Source organism: Aythya fuligula, chromosome 20 (assembly GCF_009819795.1).
Source record: "Aythya fuligula isolate bAytFul2 chromosome 20, bAytFul2.pri, whole genome shotgun sequence".
In the NCBI taxonomy this organism is placed as follows: domain Eukaryota; kingdom Metazoa; phylum Chordata; class Aves; order Anseriformes; family Anatidae; genus Aythya; species Aythya fuligula.
Window position 1 is genome coordinate 11,090,951 of NC_045578.1, and position 18,238 is coordinate 11,109,188.

The following is an 18,238-nucleotide window of genomic DNA, read 5'->3' on the forward strand; positions in this document are numbered from 1 at the left end:
TGCTCTTCCCTTATCCACCAACACTGTAACCCCATCAAAGAAGGCCACCAGGTTTGTCAGGCACAATTAGCCCCTAGTGAAGCCACACTGGCTGTCACCAATCACCTCATTTTCAATGTGCCTTAGCATAATTTCCAGGAGGATCTGCTCCATGATCTTTCTGGGCACAGAGGTGAGACTGACTGGCCTGTAGCTCCCTGGGTCTTCCTTTTTTCCCATTTTAAAAATGGGGGCTATGTTCCCCCTCTTCCAGTCAGTGGGACTCCACCAGACTGCCACAGCTTCTCAAATATGATGGATAGTGGCTTAGCAACTTCATCTGCCAGTTCCCCCAGGACTCATGGATGTATCTCATCAAGTCCCATGACTTGTGCACCTTCAGGTTCTTTAGCTGGTCTCAAACCTGATCTTCTCCTACACTGGGCACTTCTTCGTGCTCCCAGTCCCTGCCTTTGTCTTCTGGGACTTGGGCAGCGTGGCTAGAGCTCCTAACAGTGAAGACTGAGGCAAAAAAGTCACTGAGTGCCTCAACCTTCTCCATATCCTGGGCAACCAGGTCTCCCGATTCCTTCTGGAGGGGGCCCACATTTTCCCTAGTCTTCCTGTTATCACCGATGTATCTACAGAACTTTTCTTGTTGCCCTTAATGTCCCTGGCCACATTGAATTCTATCAGGGCCTTAGCTCTCCTAATCTGATCCCTGGCTGCTCAGACAATTTCTCTCTATTTTCTCCCAGGCTACCTGTCCTTCCTTCCTTCCACCCTCTGGAGGCTTCCTTTTTATGTTGGAGTTTGTCCAGGAGCTCATCAGGAGACCTTGTTCATCCATGCAGGCCTCCTGGCGTTTTTGCCTTCTTCCTTTCAGTAGGTAGGAGAATTTCCTTGAAATGCCATAACAAGTCACAGTGATTTTAGATGTTTTTTTGAAATATATTGACGGGAAATACCTTTAACGCATTTTTTGTCACTGTATATGTACCCTGGTCCACCAAACCATCTATCTTAAAGTTTCTTGTTTAGAGAGGACACTCTGTCTTCTTCCTCCAAAAATGAATTTTGTCTAATAATCCTGCAAAATAATCAACCTTACAAAAGGCCTTCTTCAAATGTTATATTTATATATATATATGTATATACATATATATACACACACATACACACATATATATAAATATAGACTTCTATGATTTTTTCCCATTCTACGCAATGTCTCAATAAAGAGATCAGCAATTTTATTCTACAAAGAAGCAACACATATAAGGGGAAAATTAAAGTCTTAAGAACATCATATCCATATTTCACTGATTACACATAAAAGGAAAAAAAAATCACCATGAACAACTGTCTTTGAAGTTTTCTCGGATTAGCAAAACCCAAGTGCAGAGCGGCCCCGTCTCGCTATCACCGGCAGGCTCACGGCCGGGCGGCTGAGCCAGCCCCAGCCCCGCACACCCCGCCACTCCGAGTTTGCTGCACTTCCCTCCCGCGGAGTCGGACGTGGTTGGAATGTATGGAGTTTAGGAAAGGTTCCCAACAACGACTGCGCCGTCGGACAATCCTCTCTAGGCCAGCTTCAGTGTGCTCACTGGGAATGATGGCATGGTTACCATAGTCACCGGGTTTAGGACCGTCTGCCCAACCAACTGCGGGTGATGGACAACTTGGGTTCCTACAGCAGGCTTGGCCATCACCGCTTGCTGGCCAAGGCTTGTGGTTCCATTCACTTGCTGGTGAGAGATAGTGTGAGCAATGTGGCTCACCACAGGCTGGCTGACGGCCACGGGCTGAGGGTAGATGGGCAGCTGCTGGCCGAGGTGGGCCATGTGGTTGATGGTGGCTGGGTGCACAGTGATGTGGCCGATAGGCTGAGCAGCAGTGGTAAGTTGCACAGGGCTGGACGTGGAAGGTGCAATGTGAGCAATGTGCTTGGTCTGTGGACCCTGAATCACGTGGTTGACAGTCTGAATGACCGAGGCGTGGGTAGTGGCGGTGTGGGCAATAACAGTCGATTGCACGGTCGAAGCCGCCACGATGTGAGTCTGTGCTGGGACGATCGCCTGCGGCTGGACCAGTGCTTGTGTCTGGATGGGAGGCTGTGCGTGGGCTGGGGTTTGTTTCTGCTGGATAGACAGGTGCTGAGGCAAAACTGCTGGGTGATGGGAAGCAGCATTTGAAGGGACGGCTTTCAGGAGCTCTGGGTGCTGGCGCTGGGTTAGTTTTGGTAAAGAGTTCACTGGCCTGTCATCTTCCATGTCTTCATCCATGTTGTCTTCACCCTCTGGAAAAAAAAACGAAAGGAAGAAACTCCCATAAAAAAGAAAGCAGAGCACGAACTGGGGTAACCAGCCTCTCCTACATGGCAGCACAAGCAGAAGAGATGGCAGCAGGAGGAGACGCTGAGCTACAGAAGGGCAGCACAGCACAGCAGGCTTCACTGAGCCCCAGTGGGGTGGGCACATCCCTCTCTTCTCTGCGTGTGGGACAAGGACACAGAGCCAGGCTCTCAGCCCAGAGAGGGGTGCCCACAAAAGGCTGAGAGATCTCACTTGGCAGGCATGGGAAGCAACTTGAGCAGAGGCAGACAGACAACCTGGGATTAGGAGTGCTCCGTGCACAAAGAGAACAGGACTTCTCATCCTGGCAAGTTGCTCTACCAGCTGGAACTACCCCTTCTGCTCCCAGAGCAGAAAGGAAACACCGATGAAGAAACATGGCAGCAAGTTCCTCAGCCTGCTTCTGGAAAAAGGAGTCTCCATTCAGCCCACAAATTAATGCGGCAATACTGACCCTAAGGAGATGAGGATCGTGAGCAGGGCACCTTGCACTGCATGTTCTGAGGACAGCCATGCAGTAGACTAAAAATCTCAGAAGACACGGAAGCAGCAGGAAAACCAGGGAACGTACTTCCCTTTTGCAAGCGCTGTGGTTAGGAGTAGTTCGAAGACATCATTTTCAGCTGAAGCCGGCTGATGCCCCTACTTACAAAGCACCCCTACTCTCAGCCTCCACCTGGAGATGGTTGAGAGCATGTTCAAAGGTGACGAACCCAATACAGGACTCCGAATGAACCAGAAAGTTCATGTTTTCCCTTTCTGGAAGCTGCTGTATCGTCTGCCTGGAGCACCAAGAGCAAACGCTGTTATGATTTGAAGGAGTTGCTGCCAATAGTTAAGAATTGCTACCCCCTTCCAATCCCTGGAAAGCAAAGCACTGTCCATCCACGACTGCCTATTCTTCCTGCTGCAGATCACTGGTATGGAGAAACGCATGCACTCTCCTACCTCACAGAAACTTCTTACTGGGAGCAGCACACTCGATTTTCATTAGTATCATTTTATCTTCATAGTGAATCCTTCTCATGCAACGTAAAGGCTCGTTAAGTTGGTCAAATGCTCTGGTGATCTCTCCTGTACCAATTCCTTCTTCTCTGCATGGCTGAACACCTTCCCACCTCCATGCACAAATACATCAAGATGCTTACACACCAGTCAGTTCTACTGAGCAGTGGTGCACAGCTGTGCAAGAGGGAAACTACATTTTGAGAGCAGGGAGCTTCATGTGAGATACTAGCAGGCTGAATGTGCAAACCTGCACTTTGTATTTACCTAACATTGCTGAGGCATGATTTTCAGTGTACTTTACACAAGTAGAAGTATTTTATTAGACCAGCATCAATGATTACAAAACACTTAAAAACCTCTTACTTCATTCTGAATGCAAAGAAACTGTGCTAGTGCTAAATGAAGACTCCCAACACCACCACCACTACACAGCTGTGCCGGTGATGTACAGTGATGATAAAAGAAGAGAGAAATTGCAGATACCTGATGCTGTCGAGGTAGATGCCTGGTCATCCTCTGGCTGAACTGTCTGTCGAATAATTCTGTCGATCTCCATGATGTCCATCCACTGGCTCAACTCATTCTTCACTTCTGCCAGTCGCTGCTGGGTAGCAATCTTCTCTCTTGCCAGCCGCTCCATCTCGTGCTCATATTCTTTTTCCTTTCTCTTTAAAGTCTAAAGACAGGAAGAAATAAAAAAATATATCTAGGGAGAAAAAAGACAAATGTAACCTATGCCAACCCGGTCCTTCCCACATCCATTACTGGTTTTCTTCTGTTACCAGTTATACTGGTGTAGACCTCATCAGATGTAGTTATGCCTTTCGAATTCATGCAGAAGGGGAAAGGAGGAGACCTGGCCATGAAAGCCTGGAGGGTTACTTTGGCCAACCGCTTTCTGTTTTCTGAAGGAAAACTGATGAGCCTCCAAAGCTGAAATGGTTAACCACGCCAGGGGTGAGGCACTTCAGCTGCGGGGGTAACAGCCTAAAGCTCCTTAGGAAAATCTGTGAAGCTTTTTCTCTGAAAAAAAAAAAAAAAAAAGTATTTCTCCAAAAAAAATAAAAAGAGTATTTCTGCCACTCTACAGACAGAAAATTAAACCCTCTTCCTGCATTCTTTCTCTCTCCTGACCTCCACAGTTCTTTCTCTCTCCACTTCTGACCCGTCGGGCCAGGCGCACTCCAGGGGAAGGTGCCGGGAGGCAGCAGAGCAGATGGCCGGAGTCTGCTGGCCCCAGTCATCCTTCAGGAACTATTCTGGGATGTGTTTTGTTGTAGCTCGCCACGTAAAGACGGATTTCCCGGCTGAGCTGCTACTCGGCTTAGTAACGAACCTAGTGTAATTAACCAGAGCCTGCCTCCCTCTCCAGCACCTCCCCTTGCTCTGTGCCAGCAGCATCCCCCTGCAGGCACAGTCCCAAGGGCCCTGCAGGAGCTGCACGTGTGTGCTACCCTGCAAGGGGAGCCCGGGAGGCTCCAGCAGAGCTGTCCCCAGCCCCCCAGCCCCTGCAGCACAACGCCCGTGTCCCCAGCAGGAGCTTGGCCATTCTGCCATCTCCCACGCCTGGATCTCCTGTACCAGGGCAAGAGGATGCCCTGCAAGCTGGGCTGGGTAAGAGGGGCTGACGCAGCCCAGAAGGGATGGCAGGACAGGGAGCAGACCCCCTCCTGCCCCTGCATTTCTTCCTATCGGTGCCGCTGGGGGCCTGGTACTGATGGGGGGGGTGATCATCTGCCCGTGCTCCTTCCTGAGCAGTGTCATCGGCGGCCCCCTGGGCAGACTGCCAACCTGGCACCTGCCTGTCGATGGGTCAATTTTTGCGCATCACCCTGCCCACGTCAGGTGCCAGGCTTTCCAGTCACACATCAGAAACACCACAGGGTCAGCCAGACCTTAGTATTGTGACTGCGCTTGCCTATATGTTCTCAAACAGAAAACACCTTCAGAGACATGCACTGGTCTCCTCCACCTTTTTTCTGAAACAGGAATTTCTTGCTGCAGCAGTATTATCACAACAGATCCTACTCTATACAAAAAAAAAAAAAAGCAAGTCACGGCGGTTACATTTATTTTTAAAATAAGCAGCGACCACACCGACACTGCTTTCACCAAACCCAAACCCTTGGGATCTTCCAACAGAATTAGCACGTAGACCTAAAACTCAAACAGGCAGAGGAGACCCTGAAACTCCATAAAATACGCAATTAAGAATTAAACATCAACAAAAGGACTTCATACAAATGGCCAACCACCTGTCTTTCCAGGTCTGAAATTTCATTCAGCTGAGGTGTGTGCGCGGGCCAGCTGCAGGCCTGTAGCTGTGTCTGACCCACTTCTGCAGCACCGCTCCCACTGGGAGCTGCCGGGAAGGCGACAGCGAAGGCTTTGATAAAGTGCTTATAACTGGGACGAAGATTGAGCTGCCAGCCAGGATGCGGAAGGATGCACTCCCCAGGTGTGATCCAGGCCCAAAGACTCAGACCGTCACTGCCCAGAAGATGCTGCTCTCCTCTGCACCGCCTTGCAGCTTCTTCTGGGCCGTGGTCCCACAGCGGGAGCTCCCTGCCCGCAGCCGAGGACCAGTCTGGAGTCCCCCAGAGACTCCCGGGAGCCACTGCTTTAAGGACGGCTGCACCCAAAGCAGCTGAACCCCAAACACTGAACCACGAGGCTGCCCAGCCCTGCCGCTGCGGTCAGTAGGCCAGGAATCCCTGCCGTGTACCAGGCAGCTCCGCCAGCACCGGGTGGCAGCAGGAGCGCTCTCAGGGACATCACAACCCTCGCTGGAGGAGGGCTGAGGGAGCAGGAGCCACGGCCACAGCCCCTGGGTCACCGCCAGGCCTGCGGGCCCCGGCCCTGCCATGGCGCTGCCGGCAGTGAGGCCTCCACCGTGCTGCGGGGCTGGGCCCAGGGCACCAGCCTGGCACAGGGCAACGCCGCGCGGCTCCGCCAGCATGGTTCTTCCCCAGGCACCACATTTCGGCCCAGACCCTTCTCCTGTGCCAGTAGCACTGCAGGACTGCTTCTTTCGACGTTAAGGAATGGAAGCGTTGGTTGCTCTGGCAACTCTTACGCTGCAGCATAAGGAAGGTATCGTGACAATCACACCGTTAAATCTGGCTTTTGTTTTACTCCTTAGGCACTTGAAAAAAACCTACAAACACATCACGGCCCCTGACAGTGCTGTGGGAGAAGCCGATCTCTCTACCCCAGGAAGAAATCACGGATTTCCTGCTTTTCATGCGGATGTGCCCGTGGCTTTTGGCGGCTGAGAAGTTGTGCACACCAGCTGCCAGCTCTAGTGAAAAGGAGTTGGTGGTTTCACTCAGAGCATTCAGAGTTCTTGCAGCTTAACTCCTGACCACACGTGAAACCGGGAGCAGGGGCCACGTAAAGCACACAGGAACAGTGTGCTGCAGGGACGAGAATCCCTCTTGTTGGGCAGTTTCTTCCATTTCCCAGAAGGGCGGAACAATTCTGAAAGTGAAGGCTGTATTTACAAGGTCATTCAGCCACGCACGTCAGCATGCCTCGATGCAAAGTACGGGAGCAATCCCAGGGAAAACACACCTGTCCTTTGGCTGGGTGCGAGCCAGGCAATGCCGGGCAGCTGCACGTATCGGCTGCGGTGCTGCCTGACCCCAAACCCGCCCCGCACACGTGGAGACGGTGACGAGGAAGGGAGGGCATGGTGAGGTCTCTCATCTCTTATTGCAACAGCAGCGACCAAGTCGAAATCCATACGGGGTTTGCCTTTGCTACCCATGCGATCGGCTTTTCCTCCAACACATGCAGCTGCCAGCTTCAAAGCCGCCTTTTCCCACACGGATTATTAAAGCAAACCAGAACAACTGCAGTGGCAGCAAGCACACGGTGCGATACGAGCTGGAACGTTTTGCGCCTTTGTGCCCGTTCTCACTGCAGAGCCATTATTTGGTCCTTGTGTGCATCCCACTTGCCATTATTTGGTAAACAAACCAGAAACAAACTACTGTTGTCACTACACTGCAAAGCTCATTTGTCACTGTAAAGAATTTTCCATTTTATAGCTGGCTGTAATTAAATTGCTTATTCTTATGTCAAGATGGAAAATAATGCTCCCGACGCTCTCTGCGCTTGCCTCAAGAATAATGCTAACCCTGTAGTTGGCATCAGTGAGGCTTAAAAGGTCTTATTAAAAAGCTCCCCTTATAGGCATTATATTAGCAATTTAAAAACTCACTTTCAATTATAAGCGTTTCCAGAAGTACATTTCAGCTGCTGTGCTCTATTACACAGCGCGCACCGATTAAAAATTCCCCATCAATGAGCAATCATGAGAGCGATTTGTGATTTTGAACCAGATTCCTTAACTCTTGGCTACTGTGGCTGCACACACCGGAGCACACCCCGCGGAGCTCTCGGGCCCCAGGAGCCCCCCTGCCGCCATCCTGCGTGCGGCACCCCGCAGACTGCAGCAGAACCCGACCGGTCAGTGCGGGCTGTGCGGTGCCATGCACCGTGCTGACACCTGGGCACAATGAAAACAGCTAAATCCCAGGAAAAGGCTCCCACCCCTGCACGGACTGCCACGCTGCAGCAGGGCAGCGGGATGGCACCAGCCTGCCTCCTGGAACGCCTCGAGGAAGGCAGCATGCTGTGGGAAGCGCAGGCCCCAAACAGCCTAAGTCCCCGAGGCTGTTGGCAGAGGTGTTACACCCACCTGCGGTACTTTTGGGATGTTATATGACTCATATTAATTATGGACATTACTGCTTCGTATCTCGCTATGTCTTCTATCAAGTTCTTCAGGTGCAAGGAACAGTTTCTTTAAAACTGAAGCAACCGCGTGCCCAACTGGACCGAGCCTGCAGTGCTGAAGGAGAACCAGAGCAAGCCCAAAATCCAGGTGCCTGCCTCCTGCATGGGCATCCTGTGTGGTGTCAGGCCGTGGCGTCAGGCCGTGCCCGCAGCCTCCACACACGGCCTGGGCTGCCCCTGGCAGAGAGCAGCGCCGGGCAGGATGAGGCCCCAAGCGGAGGTGAGGCTGGCGCTTGTTCTCGGGAGCTCGCTTGGCTGGTGGGAAAGCCTCGGCTGGTTGCCATGGGAACAAAATCCCTCGTTTCCATGGCAACTGCATGGTTCGGCTGGCTCTTACAGATGCCATCTCGCAGCGGGGCCGCGCAGGCTCCCGCAGAACACAGGCACAGCGCCGCCACCAGCGGCCGAAGCAGCGCCTGCCCCGTTCCTGCCCCATCCCTGCCCTGCTGCCCACGGCCGCACAGCCGGGAGCAGGTCCAGCTGGGCACCGACCTGCCACCATCCCTCATGAATTTTCCTGGGAGCGTTTGCTCGGCAGAGGGCTCCGGTCTCACCAACCCAGAGGCAAGGGAACCTGAGGACAGCGTGCAGAGCTCCGGGGCCCTAAGGCGCAGGCTCACCTACAGGCTCAGGCTGCAGCACGACACTGCCGAGGGAGGCAGCACACGCTGCGTTTCCCTGTAAGCACCGACGGGCTCAGCACCTTTTATCTGACAACCACTCGGTCTCAGACACAGAACGACATCTGGCTGTGGCTATCCACCAAGAGCTGCTGTTTGCCAGTGCCCACACGCGGAGCAGCCGTGTCCCTGCAGGCCCCGGGCAGCACCAGCCCGTGGGGGGGTCTTGCAGGAGCTCCCTTCCCTGCTGACTTTGGGAAGGTGAGAGCTTGTCTGCGGAGGGAGGAAAGGAAGGAGGAGGTGCAGAGCAAGGATTCGGGGCTGTTTACCGCTGGCTTTCCATTAGTTTCAGTCTCCCAAGCTCTCAGAACTAACACTTCACACAACCACCAAAACCAAACCCCACCTCGCAGTGCTACGTTCTAGGATGTGACTTCAGCCTCACACGTACGCAGCAAGCTCTGTGCCTTCAGGAAATGAGCCAGCTGCTGTCCCGGCTTTCCTGCGAGTGACAAGGGCTGTGCTGCTGAGGGGACTGTGACCATCGTATTTCTGGGCACCCAGCACGCTCCCTCTGGTTTGCAGAGGAAGAGCTAAATATCTAGAAATACTTCACAGAATAGGGAATCTGTCTGGAGAAGAGAGTCATGAGAGAATGAGAACACGTATTATTATTACTATTTATTATTTGCACACTGTTAGCACATAAAATTCCTGATAAAAAACACAGTGGGCCACAATCTCTGGAACAAAAATGCACTTGAAAAATGGCTTTTTGCACTGGCCTTGCAGCTCCGAGAGGATCGAGCCTCCCGTGAGCACAGCTCTCTGAAGGAGGTATAAATAGTTACTGGATAGAGGGTAGCAAGAATCCAAAAAAAAAAGACAAAGAATCCAAAAAAAAAAAAAAAAAGACAAAGAATAAAGGACTTAAAAAAGAAGAGAGAGAAGCAGCAAATGACTGGAACACGCAGTGCAAACACAAACCAAGGCAAGGCGCAGCAGTTCCCGGTGGCAATCACCAAAACCACGCTGGCTTTTACCAGTTCAGCAGGTCTGCCCCATTCTTTGACATGGCTTTCAAGGGTAAGAGAAATCCAATGTTAAAAAAACACTGAAGTATTGTCTGCAATGACAATGTGTTAAGAGTGTTTGTGTGGTTTTCTTGTTGTTTTTTTTTTTTAAATAATCTCTGTCATTCAGGAAATGTGAGATGTTTTCAATGATGCTAGGAGATACTGGATGCCCCAATACCCCGAAATGTGGGGTCTGTTATTTGGAAAATTATACTGATCAAGTAATTTTAATTTGCTTCACACGGCAAATATGTCTGTGGTAGAACTAATAGTTTTCTGCAAGCTAAAATCAATCACGCCGCGTTTCAAGGAGCGATTATTATTAGTGTCAAAATCACCGGATTAGAGACTCCTGAGCCTTTCCTGGGTGTACGTGGGACGCGCAGACAGCAGCTCTGGGAGCCAACCCGCAGCTGAGCTCCGGCTACAGCCGAATCTCTGACAGCTAGAGACGAGGAGGAGATAAATGTGGAGACGTTATCGCTGCATCTACGTGCTGCGGGATTCTTCTATTTTTCTTGGAGGCATCTCACTGCGGCTGCTGCGCGAGACAAAGCACGGTTCTGGATGGGCCCTGGCTACGGCCCCCCCTCTGTGCCTATTTCTGCAAGTCTGGCTCAGCCCCCAGGCGCACACACGGCTTCCCGGGGCTCCGAGCGGCTGCCACCGGGGAGCACCAGGCGAAGGCTTCCCCGTGATGAGCGCTCCCCTGGCAGATGCTGGCTGCACGGCCTCCCCGGGGGCCCTGCCTGGGCAGAGCCGGGTGGCCCCTTCCCACCCACCGCATGCCTCGGCCTCGGGTCTCAGGAGCCTGAGCTCCTGCTGCCTCGGGAAGGCGCCGGTGCTCCTGCATCGCCTCCTTCCCCTGTTTCTCCCCCGCCGTAAGGAGGGCAGCGCTGGTGACTCACATCGGGCAGCTCCACCTACGGCCCACAGATCGGATCTGGGTCACCAGAGGATTTCTGTCGACCTCCCTCCCTCGCTGCTTCGGCCACGGAGGGAACAGAACCGATCTCAGGGCAGCATGAAGAAGCCCGTGGTTAAACACAAACCACGCCTGCACCTGCGCGAGGCCACAAATCAATGCCACAAACGTGCACGGGGAGGGTTTACGGCTGCCAGCGCCAGCAGCTCCGCGCCTGCCCTGTGCCCACCGTCCCCGCACGGCCGGTGCCCGGAGTCCCCCCGCTGCTCACTGCCGTGGCCCTGGAGCGGGGGCACCCCTGCAGGCCCCAGCACTCCCCGCTGGGCTGAGGCAGCCCCAGAGCCCCCCAAAACCCTTAGCATAAAGCCACAGGATGGTGCCAGCTGCTGGGGACGATGAGCTTTGAATCCCAACGAATTCTAAGCTAGCACAGCGGAGCAGAGCAAGAATTCTAAATTAAAAGTTGTATTTGTGGTTCAATCCTTTCTGACAGTTTTCGTAATTCTCAGCCACCCAACCTGTACAAATTCACTGACTTGTGCAACACAGAAGGTGTTACAAGAAGTGAGTTCCGATTTTGCTCAATCTCACAGAGGCCCTGAGCAGCCACAAGGTGTTTTGGGCACCCCTACATGCAAGCCATGCTTTGGCCCCAAGATGATGGGGGAGCAGGAAGGGGAACAAAGGGTAATGTTTCCTAACTGGTCCTAAAACTATCCCCTTTTTAGACCAGCCTATTGACACTCAACAGCTTTTGTGTTACTAAATATATTAGCTATTATTGAAGTCTATCAAAATTGAATGTGACTGAGACGCTGACTGGCCAAGACACGTTGTAAGCTGCAAGGTTCACGGGGCATTCCTACAGGGCCACACAAATTAGTATCTAGCAGATGCCTTTTCTCCCTGGTGTAGCAATTTGCAGAGAAAAATGCAGTATCTCAGCAACCAATTCCAACACATCCTGGAGCCTACTCTCGGAACGGCAGCTGACAGCCAGGCCCTGGTGCCAGGTCACCTCGTTAAAGACACTGCCCCAGGATTAACACAAGGCTCTGAGCTACCTGGGAGCACCCGACGTGCTCAAAACCTGACGAAGCATTTTGCCTGGGTGAGTCTGTTTGCAGAATGAACCACCACGTGAGGGGAAAGTGCCGCTGGGAGTATCTCAGACCTTTTGGGATGTGGACCGAAACACAAGCTGGGCTTTCTAGTGCTGCAGAAAAATGCCCGACCATCCCCAGGGCCAGTTCCTCTTTTCTCAAAGAACAGACACAGGGAGTGATCGTGCCCAACAGATGGCACCCACCTCCTACAGTCACCCGGTTTCCCATGGCCTGACTCAAAGAGAAAGAGACGGAACAGAAGTCACAGCTGCCCACAGAGAAGTGTTCGGGCAGAACGGTGAGAATTGGCAGGGAAGAAAGGCACAAGCAGGATCAGCATCACTGCAGGTTATACAAAGAACTGAGACAGGGGCCCTGTACAATTGTACTTGTATTTCCACCATCTCCAAAGGACGCTTTATCAGTATTTCCATCACATCATAGTCGCACTGACATGACAACGGGAGGTGAAGCTGATACCACTTCCTGCTGCTGTATTGTAATTTCGAACCCCCCCTCATTCATTATCCTGCAGTTGCCTGAGCAGGACTGCCCTGACACCTATGGCTGCAAAGCATTGTGCAACATGGGCTGAACTCTGCTGTGTGAGGCACACACAGCGCTTCTGTTTTCTTGTGACTGTTTGTAGTGCTGCGAGGTCAGTATTTACTTCCCTATAATTGCAAAGAGTATCAGCACACACCTTTGCTGTCTGCTAACAAGAACAGGAACCCAAGCTCCCCGGGTAACACGGGCCGTGGGGCTGTAAGCTCTTCCTATCAGGCTCTCAGAGAAAAGCAAAATCACAAAACAAAATGGTTGTTTTGTTAGTGAGTTTTTTCGCTGTCGCTGATTGGGGTTTTTGCCTTCCTTTAATGGTAGGTGACTTCTGCAGTGTTATACGTGAAATAAAACCCACGCAATCAGGTTGTACACATCACTGCTTTTGTCACATCCCGTGCACGCCTCTCCCGTGCCTGCTCTCTGACAGCAACCAGGAGTATGAGCAATGGTACTCGAAACGGACTGCAACACAGCTGCCATTTCCAAACCCTCTGCTACGCTCTGCCAGCTTTGGTTTGTGTTTCAGAACCTTAAGCGCTTCCTAAAGCTATTACCAAATGATAGCAGGGTGATAGCTGTGGGTTTTCTAGCAACTAAAAAAAATATGTAAAAGATTTATTAATTTGTTTACTCTCTCCAAACTCCTGTGTGTGAGTCACGAGTGAGACACCGCTCAGGAAAATCACCATCCCTTCTGGCAAGGGGACGGCTTCCACTCACCCCACAAGGTCCAAACACCGGCTTTTTTATTTCTATTGCATGACATGTTTTGTGGCTACTGCTGCAAATGAAGTTACTCCACCGACTGCTCTCTAGACAGAGCCTCCCTCTGGGGATGTCTCGCCCCAGGTGGTGAGGGCTGGTTGGGGATCTGGGTTCAGACGTCCGCAGCCCCCCGGGGCCCACATCACCCTCAGCAGACGCGCCAGCCGGAGCACTGCACGCCCTGATTCAAGAAGAGAATCCCGAGTTCCTCGTACTCGATGACTGTGCAGGTTATCCAAAGGGAAAACAATCTGACAGTGCTGCTGCACGCGAGGCACGGCCCCGCGCTACGTGCTGGAAGCTGCTGAAGGATGCCCAGCAGCGGGAACTCGAGAGTTCGTGCCTCAGGCAGCACGCCGAGTGCCGAGGGACAGCGAGCTCAGAGCCTCCCCCAGCCTCTCAGGCTCCGAACCCCTCCTCCTGTGCGGATGCAGCCTGACGTCAGGCCCTGAAGCTAAAATCAATCCTTCAGTGGCTCCACGAGGAGCAGGGGCTGCACTTGCTGTGCCGGTGCAGCTCCCCCTGCCTGCAGCGGAGCCCAGCCCCGTGCTCCAGTTCAGTGTTTCACAGCTGTAAGGAGGTTCCAATTCGCTTTACTTATTGAACACCTTTTCTTTTCTTTAAGTCCGATTTCTCATCTCTTTCTGACGCCCACAGCTGATCCCATACCCTTGTTCCATGACCACAGCCTATTGTTGCTGGAAGCCTTTATTACTTGCGATGAAATTCAGGCTAATTAGACAAGATAGAATCAATTGATCGGGCCAGGTAAACAACACACAGCAGCTCCGCTTTGCATGTGAGTGCTGCTCACATGAAGCAGGCACTGAGCCTGGTCATGGACTCAGGTTCCTACCGGGCAAGTTTTACAGGCGGTAGCTGGCACTGAATTAAAACAACCCGACGACACCGACACAACAAGCCACGGGCACGCTTTCCAAGGTGAGGGACCGATCAGATTCAGCATCACCGCTTGGTTTTATGCATCCTGATCAACAACCCGGCCACTACAGGGCAGGAACGCAGAGGAGCTCTCTTTTCTTATTCAGGACTGCAGGCAGACCAAACTCGAACCAGAGATACGTGGGCTCTGTCTGCGGCACGGCACCTCTCTGCAGCACAAGGCGCTCCCTTGGGGGTGTCCTCCTTTACCTATGAAACGTGTGAACCCTAACTCAGGCATTACCAAAGGGCTTTACAAATCCACTCATCTTGTTCTGGTTATTGTTAGCATAGACGGGAAACTGCACCATTTTTAGGTGCACAGTGTGTCACCTCATGCAGTTTGAGCCAAAGAGACCAGGTGAGGATATTTTAAATGTTTCACACAAACAATTAGCATTACTGATTAGCGCAAATCCATCAGTTTATGAGGGGTTTCTACTCCCAGCAGGAGGTCAGGAACCAGCTCTGTAATTTATTGTTCACCTTATGAGAGCATCCTGTGCTCTCAGCTCAGGTGGTGACTTGAGGAGAGGTGGCAGAAGAGCTCAGGCTGCAAAGAGGTGACAAAGGAGGAAGCAGACACAAGGAAAATGGAAGGAACCAGCATGGTAATGATAACAAAATGAGGCAAGGTTCCTGCATCAAAACCCAGTGACTGACGTTGATGTTGACACACTCTCTACTGCAGGGTCATGTTGTTGGTGGTTTTCTTTGTTTAGAAAAGGAGAGAGTCCCTTTTGCTTCCTAGGATCATCACTCCCTGCTTTATTCCTATTTCACATCCCTGTCCACTGGTTTCAGTTTGCCAAACTATTTTTCTTTCCATCTGGCAGTGATCTGGGACTGACGGATGCTGTCCTTGCGTTAGCTTCATTCTGAAGCAGTTACGTCTGACACAGGGCAATGACATTGATCCTTGTCAGCAGGTCAGCTGAGGGCACGGCAGCGATGCAACGGGAGGTCAGCGGAGGAAGCCTGCATTTGCAATCAGACGAGGAAATTGGGCACATTTCCTTCAAAATGAACAATGCGGTCATTTATATGTGAATCCAAAGAGATGTCAATTACCTCGAGTCCAGTACAACACTATTTCATTTTGTGCTTTTAGCATGAACTCAGCCCGAGGGGGCACCTGAGCGAGGGCCACACAACCTGGCAGGCGCTGCTCCTGCTCCTGGAGCTGTCCCAGAGCTGTTCCCGCATCCCGGGATGGGGCTCAGGGTTGCTTCAGCACTGGCGTCCCCGAGAACAGCTTTGCTGCAGCACCTCATCTGCCCTGAGGCAGCACCCTGCTCCCAGAGCCCGGCCCAGGGGCAGATGTGATGTTGTGCTGCGCTAACACACTTGTTGGGCTTGCTGGTGGGCAGCCTGAGTGAGAGCACGGGGCTGCCACCCGCTCACCCCAGCAGCTGTGTAACTTCCGAAGGCTTTGTCACTCATGTACAGATTTATTTAAGTGCATCTACATGCAGAAAAATCGTAAGATTGTTCTACACTGCATCTACATCCAGAAAAATCAGAAGACTGTTCAGCAACAAGAATTTCTCTGTGCTTACTGGGAAGGCTGCAGAAACAGAGCAGGAGGCAAGGCCTGAGCTGGTGGCAGTGGCTTTGCTCCCGTATCACTCCATCAGCAGGACGCTGGGCATAATTTAAACCCTGGCTCCTGAGGTAGGGAGAAACTGTCCCCTTCCTGCTCCTTTCCTTGGCAACACATGACATCTGGGTCAATCCCTAGTTCATTTAAGTTATTTTCAGTTATTTTCTATCTCCAATACGACAAAAGCAGCGAGTCGGACTGGAAGATGAGCTCTGCGAATCTGTAAGGGAAGTCCACTGCTTATACAGAGCATGTATCCCTCTGGGACAACTGGAGCTGGCGTGTTATCACAGCACCTTTTCTCCCCCCTCAGTGCTCTTCCAAGCCTCGTGCTAAGCAGCACACGCAGTCCCGTGGATCAGGCGTGTCCTGCTCACAGAGGGCTGCCAGGGATTCTCCTCTTTGCCCCCTGCAAGCTTCAGGAAGCTCAGCTTTGCCTGGTATTTTGTAAGCACACTGTTGTTTGACCAGCATTTGCCTCTGGTTGTACGGGAAGCTCTGGCAGACAAACGGGACTTGCAGTGTGAGCACAGGGCCGTGGGGCTGCGGCTCGGCGCTGTTCGCAGGCTGCCCGCTTTGGCTGTCCCGGTGTTACCCGGTGAGCTCATCGCCTGGATGCTGTTTCACACTCACTATGCAATAGGAAATAACCCCTGAAACTGGAAGGTGTTCAGGTACCATAGCGACAGGCGCAGTTTGAGAACACAGAGGAGAAAACAGCCTTGCTTAAGGGCTTCAATTAGCTTCCAACTACGATGATTACAACATTTCCTAGGGGGCAAGGAATCCTTCAAAGAGAATTAAATCACAACACCCAGCTGCACCGGAGTCCTGGCTACAAACTGCGTCTGCAGTCCTCTGCTCCCAGTTCTGCTCCCCAGCCGCCCCAGCAGCACCTTCCCCAGGCAGTGAGCACGCTGCAGCCCCCACGTGCTGCTCGCCGAGGGATGGCCTCGGCCGGCTGCTCTCTGCCCAGGTCCTGACCCTGCCACGGGCACCCGGGCACTGCTCCCCACAAGCAGACCCCAGCATCTTCCTCCCACTGCATTTCTCCCCATGGCACTTGAGGACCTAGGGGAACTTTCAGGAGGCCTGCAGCAGGCAGGACGGCGAGGCACAAAGGGCAGGTGGCTTGCACAAGCACACACTTTGGCACAGGCACGGAGCCCAAGCCACCGCCACCTGCAGGGGACAAAACTCCCTCAGCCGAAAGCCACAGAGCTGGTCTGCACCACAACAGCCTGCACTGCCTAAAACCGAATCGCCATTTAAAAGGATTATTAACTTCCAGCTGTGTTCAGCCTAATTTCCTTTGTGCAACAGTGTGCTTAATTGCAGAGATTCTAATTTACTCTTGTAGAGCGCAGACCCAGCTCGAAGGATAAATTAGAATGATGGCTCCATGGGAAGTTTGGAATTTAACTTCTTGACTGATCTGATTTGATGCAGATACAAATGTTCAAACCCGGCCAAGGAAACAAACAGCCTGTTTCTAAGAAGTTCCAGCTGGAATGGGGAAAAAGGATTTCATAGGAAGAGAGGCTGCAGCAGTCAGCGCACTCTCATACTCCTGCGGGCACAGCTCATCAGCTAGGCAGAGCCTCAGGGCTGGCATGCTGCACTCCTCCTGTGGAAGGCTTTTTTTTCTTTTGTGAACAAACACTTTGCCATGTTGTGTCTTGATTTCTAAACCCCTTTTGTACAATCCCATGTTCTCCTTGCAGGAGAGAGGCCAGCACCAAGCCCGTCAGCGGGACGTGCAGGCTCGGCGCGGCACTCGCGGTACCCTGTGGCTGTCTGCAGAAAGCTGGAAGGCTGCAGAGGCTGAGACGGAGACGCTCCACGTGTGGGGGTGCTAGCTCTGTATTCCTGCTGCCAGGAATAGACAGTTTCCTTTGTTTGCTCTTGTAACCGGCTCCTGTCTGCAGAGGAGGCTGGGATTCACCTCGCCCAGCCCTACAGCGAGGTGCTGCCCATGGCCCCACTGCTGCTCTGCACGTGCCGGGGGTGGCACCTCCTCTGCTCAGCCCCCGGGGATGCTCGGCCGGTGCTGGGGGCAGCCCCCCGAGGGGCAGGCGCTGCCAGCAGCACTGCACGGAGCTCACGCAGGAGGCAGCTCGGCCGTGCCCAGGGCCCGTGGGCACTGAGGGTGGGCAGCCCGGGGCCACCATCAGTGCGCTGCGCACGTGGCCAGGGTGCTGGAGGCCAGGGAGCTCCTGGCCGGGAAGGAAGGAAGGAGGGAGGGAGGGCGGGCCAGGATGGATGGAGTCAGCACGACCTTCCTCGCCATCACCACGCAGGCCAGGCTCCGTCTCCTGCCTCCACCCACCGGCCGCAGCGGGCCCTGCGCTGGCCCTGACCTGGTTCTCCAGCCGTGCCCCGCCGCGGGTCCGAGGCCGCTCTGGGTTGCGGTGTCTGCACAGCCTCCCGGCGAGGCAGCTGGCAGCAAGCCCGTGGCCTCCGGACCCAGCACTTCAGGGCCAGCTCTTTGCC

At 52.9% G+C, this 18,238-nt stretch overlaps 1 protein-coding gene across 1 annotated transcript in view; it reads right to left on the reverse strand.

Annotated features, from left to right (window-relative positions):
* Nucleotides 1-218: 218 nt before the first annotated feature.
* Nucleotides 219-18,238, reverse strand: part of MNT (MAX network transcriptional repressor) — a 30,260-nt gene continuing 12,240 nt past the window's right edge. Inside the window, exons 5-6 of the mRNA XM_032201173.1 lie at nucleotides 3,825-4,017; nucleotides 219-2,278 (exon numbers count right to left, since the gene is read on the reverse strand). Coding sequence (XP_032057064.1) covers nucleotides 1,563-2,278; nucleotides 3,825-4,017 — 909 coding nt within the window. The 3' untranslated portion in view covers nucleotides 219-1,562. The remainder of the gene's footprint in view (nucleotides 2,279-3,824; nucleotides 4,018-18,238) is intronic.